The sequence below is a fragment of the Conger conger genome, chromosome 9 (genome assembly GCF_963514075.1).
Source record: "Conger conger chromosome 9, fConCon1.1, whole genome shotgun sequence".
Taxonomy (NCBI): Eukaryota; Metazoa; Chordata; class Actinopteri; order Anguilliformes; family Congridae; genus Conger; species Conger conger.
In genome coordinates, this window is record NC_083768.1 from 6,200,685 (window position 1) to 6,208,184 (window position 7,500).

At 49.9% G+C, this 7,500-nt stretch overlaps 1 protein-coding gene across 4 annotated transcripts in view; it reads right to left on the reverse strand.

The window, feature by feature from the left end:
* Nucleotides 1–3,233: 3,233 nt before the first annotated feature.
* The window catches only part of LOC133137454 (nucleolar protein 9), a 10,389-nt gene continuing 6,122 nt past the window's right edge, over nt 3,234–7,500 (reverse strand). For all 4 annotated transcript variants that reach the window (XM_061255742.1, XM_061255743.1, XM_061255744.1 and 1 more), the window contains exons 7-12: nt 6,843–7,035; nt 6,382–6,522; nt 5,401–5,514; nt 4,654–4,866; nt 3,849–3,954; nt 3,234–3,451 (exon numbers count right to left, since the gene is read on the reverse strand). In XM_061255742.1, the coding sequence (XP_061111726.1) occupies nt 3,297–3,451; nt 3,849–3,954; nt 4,654–4,866; nt 5,401–5,514; nt 6,382–6,522; nt 6,843–7,035 (922 nt within the window). In that variant the 3' untranslated portion in view covers nt 3,234–3,296. The remainder of the gene's footprint in view (nt 3,452–3,848; nt 3,955–4,653; nt 4,867–5,400; nt 5,515–6,381; nt 6,523–6,842; nt 7,036–7,500) is intronic.

Below are 7,500 nucleotides of genomic sequence, written 5' to 3' on the forward strand. Positions count from 1 at the left end.
GCGGCGGAGAGAAAATGGAAAAGGTCCTGTCTCCCCAGTGATATGGCTTCCTTCCATGCCCTCTTATCATCTTTCCATTCCTCTGTCTCTCTAGCTAAATCTTCCTTCTTTCACTCGAAAATTAACGCGGCCGCCTCTAATCCCCGCAAACTGTTTTCAACTTTCTCCTCTCTTCTGGCCCCCCCTCCCCCCCCACCCCCCTCATCACTCACACCTGATGACTTTGTCTCCTTCTTTGAAAAGAAGGTCGATGCTATTCGCAATTCCTTCTCCCAACCCTCCACCCCTGCTGACCCTCCTACCCTCCCCAACTCCCTAACCTCCTTTTCTCCCCTCTCTGACGCCGACACACTGAAACTCCTTACTTCCCACCGCCCAACCACCTGTCCTCTTGACCCCTTCCCCTCTCCCCTCCTACAATCTATATCTGATGACATTCTCCCTTTTCTCTCCTCTCTAATCAACACCTCCCTCTCTTCCGGCACCATTCCCTGAAGAGGGCCAGAGTCACTCCCCTGCTCAAAAAACCTACTCTTGACCCCTCTGCCCTGAACAACTACCGGCCTGTCTCTCTTCTTCCCTTTCTCGCTGAAACTCTGGAACGGGCGGTCTGCTCCCAACTGTCCACTTATCTTCTCCAGAACAATCTCCATGACCCCAACCAGTCTGGCTTCAAGAGTGGCCACTCCACTGAAACCGCCCTGCTCGCGGTCACTGAGGCACTCCACTCTGCTAAAGCAAAATCCCTCTCCTCTGTCCTCATCTTCCTCGACCTGTCAGCCGCCTTCGATACAGTCAACCATGAGATTCTGCTCTCATCGCTGTCTGGGATGGGTGTCACAGGTTCTGCACTCGCTTGGTTTTCCTCCTACCTCTCTGGTCGCTCCTACCAGGTGACTTTGAAGGGGCGCAGTCTCCGACCCTCACCCCCTACGAACTGGAGTCCCGCAGGGCTCAGTTCTTGGGCCTCTCCTCTTCTCGCTATACACCATGTCTCTTGGTTCTGTTATGTCTTCCCACGGCTTTTCTTATCATTCCTACGCTGATGACACCCAACTCTTCATTTCCTTCCCCCCCGACACCCAAATCACCACACGGATCTCTGCCTGCTTGGCTGATATCTCTGCGTGGATGACTTCCCATCACCTGAAGCTCAACCTTGCCGAAACTGAGCTTCTCTACATCCCTGCCAAGTCCTCTCCGTCAATCGACCTCTCATTGACTGTTGAGGACTTTGTAGTTTCCTCCTCCCGTACGGCAAAGAATCTTGGGGTGACTCTTGATAACTGCCTCACCCTGGCTCCACAAGTATCCTCCACTGCCAGAACCTGCAGGTTCTTTCTGTATAATATACGCCGTATCCGTCATCTCCTGACTGAGAAAGCCACCCAGCTCCTAGTCCAGGCGCTCGTCATTTCCCGCCTGGATTACTGCAACTCCCTCCTAGCCGGTCTCCCAGCATGTGCCATCAAGCCCCTCCAGCTGGTCCAGAATGCTGCAGCCCGCCTGATCACCAGTCAGCACAGGTCGGCTCATGTCACTCCGCTTCTCATTGGCGTCCACTGGCTTCCTATTGCCGCACGCATCCGTTTCAAGGCCCTAGTGTTGGCATTTCAGGCTGCTAAGGGGACTGCCCCACCTTACATACAATCCCTGATCACTCCCTACTCCCCAGCTAGACCACTCCGGTCTGCCAGCTCTGGTCGCCTTACGGTTCCCTCTCTACGTGCACCTGGCGGTCGAGCTGCACGTTCACGCCTGTTTTCCGTTCTGGTTCCTCAGTGGTGGAATGACTTGCCTACCACTGTCAGAACAGCAGAATCCCTCCCCCTATTTCAACGCAGACTCAAAACCCACCTTTTCAAACTCTACCTTAGTCCTCCCTCCTGATTTCCCCTTCCTCTGCCCCTTTCTGATATCCCTATCCTTGTCTAACCCCTGGATTAAAAGCGTCTGCCAAATGACTAAAATGTAAATGTAAAAAATGTGTGTGTGTGCGTGAGTGTGTGTGCGTGTGCGAGTGTGTGAGTGTGTGTGTGAGTGCGTGTGTGATTGTGTGTGTGTGTGAGTGCGTGTGTGTGTGAGTGTGTGTGTGTGTGTGTGTGTGTGTGACAGCCAGGAGACACAGCTGTACACCTCAACAGTTGCAGGCTGGGTTCCACACGCACACACACACACACACACACACACACACACACACACACACACACACACACACACTCTCACTCTCACTCTCACACACACACACACACACACACCCTATACGCACGCGCACACGCGCACACTCACACTCACACTCACACTCACACTCACACTCACTCCCGGTGACTGACGCGTGCTCGATGCTGCCGGTAAATGAATGATGATCCCAGACAGGTCGTTACAGCAGTATTATTTAAATAAACTGCCTGGTGGAGCTTAAACCTGCAGCCTGGGAACACTCAGAGTGCGTTACCGGCTCTGTGCTCCATCTTTTCAGCGCCTCTTTTTTTTAAAGCCACCAGGAGCTTTTTGGTAAGTAAACGGTAATATGAGTTGATTGCTTGAAGCTTTTAACCTCGCGCTTTCCTCTGAAGTCTGTTTTAAATTGAGGCTGTTGTTATCTCTGAAATGTCGGGACAGAGAGGATTCCAGTGAAAGTGTTTACGTTCAGCGGCCAGCGTTTTAACCGCCCTCATTTGGCGTTTGGTACTCTGAATACCAAACAAAAGTGTATTTTATCCAACATAAAATATACATACCTATTTGAACTTGGTCACTATTACTGAATATATTCATTATTAATGACTGTCCCTCAAAAGCAATAATCAAGTAAAAATTATCAAAAGCAAAAATCGAGTGCTTTGCGCGCAAATATTTCCCCTGCCTTTCTGTTTCGGAAAAACTGCTCCATTCTTACAGCACTTTAACCGAAACACGCAAACCTAAAACTACAACAGGTAAGGATCTCCAAAATAGAAACTAAAGAAGGGGAAAATACATTTAAAACACAAAACAATAAAAAAAAACAACGGAAATTTCTAAAACTCTAATAACCTACAGGAATGATAGAGGCAGTGACAGTACTCAAATTCTGTGGCTACACTTAAGGCAAGAAAACACATTTAAGGGTCTTGTGAAACATGAGAGACAAGACAAAACAAAATTAATAAAACGAAATTGCTGGTTTATTGGGTGAAGGTACGGAAGGATAAGACTGTCCAAAGCAACAGGGACGAGCATCAACGCCTTCATGAAACACAATCGCCCCCCATCACCCTCTCCTCTCCTCTCCTCTCCTCTCCTCTCTCGCTCTCTCACTCCAGAATGTCACTAAACATCTTCCTCTTCTTCGATTGGCCGGTCTGAAATTCCAGCCACTGGCCCCGCCTCTTCCCGAAGTGGGTCAGCCCGAATTTTCCCCAGACGTGGCGGGCGAACTGGTCAGAGCGGAGCACAGACTCGCTGGGAGCTGGGATGGAGAGATGAAAAAAAGAGAGGGATGGAGGAGAAGAGGACATTATACAGACAGTATAACAGACCACAGCGATTGACAATACAGGCTGAACACGACAGAAGCTCAACAGATATTTCAGCATTCATTTCTACATCACAATCAAAGCGGAAACGCAGAAGTAACAGGGACAACCGAGCTATGAACGGTCTTGGCCTGGTCATGTTGCCCAGGTGCATTCTGGGATTGAGGATCTATGTCACCATTGCAGTTCAGCCAGAGGTACTTCAGATCATTCTGCTCATTGGCTCCTACGTGGACCTGGTCCCCATTTTGGTTCTAGTTGCGGTTGTACGGATGTCTCCATATTTGCAGACATTACCAAATATTTCACAAGCAAGCATTAAAAGCTCACCTAGCTCCTGTGCAATGCCCTGTTTCTGACTGACGGTAGCGATGGCCCAAACTGCCTCTAAAACTCGACTGCCAAACCTGGAACAGGCCAGCTGAACATACTGCCCCTGAGAGAGAGAGAGAGAGGGAGAGAGGAGAGAGAGAGAGAGAGAGAGAGAGAGAGAGATTTGAATTTGAGAGCTAGAAAAATACATGAACATATGTGACATATGCTGACTGTAGAAAAAAAATCACATCATCTCCAGTGCACACCTATGTGTGGGTTTGTGTGTAAGAATGTGTGTGTGTTTCATTGTGTGTTAATGTATGTGTGAGTGTGCGCGTTGGAGTGTTAGTGTGTTTGTGTATACTGAGTGTACTCCCTCCCTGTGGCCCCTCCCCCTACATGTGGCCCCTCCCCCTCATTCCCCATAGCCCCTCCCCCTCCCTGTGGCCCATCCCCATCCTTCCATGTAGCCCCTCCCCCTCCCTCCCTGTAGCCCCTCCCCCTCCATCCATGTAGCTCCTCCCCGTCCCTGTGGCCCATCCCCCTCCCTCCCTCCCTGTGGCTCCTCCCCCTCCCTCCCTGTGGCTCCTCCCCCTCCCTGTGGTCCACCCCCCTCCCTCCCTGTAGCTCCTCCCCCTCCCTGTGCCCCCCATCCCTGCCGGTAGCCCCCCCCCCTGTAGCTCCTCCCCCTATCTGTGGCCCATCCCCCTCCCTCCCTGTGGCCCCTCCCCTTCCCTGTAGCTCCTCCCCTCCATGTAGCTCCTCCCCCTCCCGGTGGCCCATCCCCCTCCCTCCCTGTGGCTCCTCCCCCTCCCGTCACCTCCAGTCTCCTCAGGATCTTGCCCCGCCCCTTGTCACTCGCAGACAGCACCAGGGCCTGCAGCACGTGGCTCCCTGATTGGTCGGTTCCCAGGGTCAGGAGGTCGGCGGGAGAGAGCGCGCGCAGGCTGTTGAGCAGGACGGAGCGCTCTTTGAACTTGGCCAGAGACTGGACCAGCCGGGAGCCGTTATAGCAGATATCAGACAGGGGGCGCTGCAGAGGGACAGAGAGCACCATTAACAACTGCAGGTGGGGGGGAGTGGTGAGCTCTCCAAGTGAAGATTTCAAAACATAAAGGTATAATAGGTCATTTCAGATAGGAATGGAATGGTCTTGTAACAATGTTTGAACATAAAAATCTTACCTATTGTACCTTAAAAAAAAAGAATAAAAAACATTTTTTTAAATGTCCTTTCACTTTTACACATAACTGTACGTTCCTTTATTCTGCCCCCTTGGCCTTTTCTCCTCTGGACAAATAATACTTATATTATTATGAAATATATGATTGTGTTCAATGAAGGTCTAAAATAAAGCACAGAACCAAAAATATAAAATGGGAGAAAAGGTAATAATATGAATGAAATATACACACAAAAGAAGGCAGTAGATAAACTGTTAGAAGTAGGCTGATGTGATGGAAACATGGGACTCGATGCAGCAGATGATAAACAAAGCTAAAAGTTGTAGTGTAAACAGCAGAGAGATCAGAGATCGCGTTCATGCGTAATGACGGGATAAACTGACCTGTGTGTCTCCCTCTGCTGGCCCCTGGCCGTAGTACACCTCGTGAGTGAGCAGAGACAGGAAGAGGGGGAGGCAGGAGGTCTGGAGGGAGGGAGGGTCGGCACAGTGGAAGGCCTGAGGAGGGGTGGCGAGGGGGAGAGAACAGCAGCACAGAATTACACTTCAGATAAAGGACAACCATCGAGAGCACGGGTAGGCAATTCCAGTCCGGGAGGTTTTCATTTCCACCAATTACCCTTCCGTTCGGAGGGGAAAGGAATCGTGTAATTTTATGGAATGCACTTATACTTTAACATGTGCAGATACGGTTATGAGAAATTGACTAAATTAAGGATGAAATGCATTTTGCTTTGAGCTTATCTTTAAGTAACATTAACAGTGTTGCTCTGAAAGTGCTCCTGGTCTATGAGCTAAAAGTGCTCCTGGCTCACGTCTGTAACTCAAAATGACACTCACAGGTGCCGATGACACAGTGACAATTCCCCAACTGCCACCAACTGCCACTAACTGCCACTAACTGCCACCATGGGTGGTGCTGCCATTTTCTGTCAATCACCGACTCCAATGAACCAATCAGGATAGTTATTCCAGATTAGTTCAAATCAGAGCATCCTCTACACAGGAGACCATGGGGCGACATGGCTCAGGCAGTAAGAGCAGTCGTCTGGCAGTCGGATGGTTGCCGGTTCGATCCCCCGCCCGGTCGGTGTGGAAGTGTCCCTGAGCAAGACACCTAACCCCCAAATGCCCCTGACAAGCTGGTTGGTGCCTTGCATGGCAGCCAATTGCTGTCGGTGTGTGAGTGTGTGTATGAATGGGTGAATGGAGAAGCATCAATTGTATAGCGCTTTGGACAAAGGCGCTATATAAATGCCTGCCATTTACCATTTGCCATTTACCATGAAACCTAGCTCTCCCATTAAGTCCCAAACACAGTTTTTTTTTTTAAATCAGGCTTTGCATGCAGCGAGTCAGCCACACCTCTAGGAGGCACTGTAGCAGCTGGCCTTGCTTCTCCTCCCACTGCACACAGCTGTCCGCCAGCTGCACTATCACACCCATGTGACCTGCTGCCAAGATGGCCTCCAGACCCTCCATGAGCTCCTTAAACACCAAGAGAAACTGCAGGAGAGAGAGGGAGGGAGAGGGAGATGGAGATGGAGATGGAGATGGAGATGGAGATGGAGATGGAGATGGAGATGGAGATGGAGATGGAGATGGAGATGGAGATGGAGATGGAGATGGAATTTACATTTTATATAAAGCACTTTGGCAATACTATGCATGTGTGTGGTCATGCCAATAAAACAGATCTGAATCTGAATTAGAGAGAGAAGACTGGGGACATAGACTATCCTTTACGGTCATGTATAATGAAAAATGCCTTTTCCAGCGTTATAAATATAAGAGAAAAGGGCCTGAGAGGGTCAGAGGTCACGTACCATCTTATAACTGCTGCACGCGGCCGTCAGCCTCTGCACGGGGAAGTTTGCGATTGGATGGACGGCCAGGTTGACCAGCTGACCGCGGAGGTGACTTTTGTAGAGGTCCCGAAGCAGACCCTTGTGGGACACCTGGATGATTTTCTCAATGAGCCGGCTGCACGCCTGGTCCTTCAGAAACACCAGCAGGGGGCTGAGAAGGGAAGGGTGTGCGTGCGTGTGAAAACATCGCCAAAACGTTTGCTATGGTTTCAAATCGGCTGAAATGTGTCACATTCTGAGAAATGTGACTGTAACGACTCTCACTAATATAATCCCGCGGTTAAGCATGGATATGCACATCGCACTAGTTTACTTCTACCATAGAACACCAACGCTGTAGCAGGCAGGCGGACAGGTGCTAGTGACAGGACATGGTGGAAGGCGACGTTTTGTGGTTTCAAGTTAACAACATTACATTACATGTCATTACATTACATTACATTACATTGCATTACAGTACATTACATTACATGTCATTTGGTCGACGCTTTTATTCAAAGCGATTTAGACTGAAGATTAGACTAAGCAGGAGACAATCCTCCCCTGGAACAATGCAGGGTTAAGAGCCTTGCTCAAGGGCCCAACGGCTCCACCGGGGATCGAACCACCGACCTTG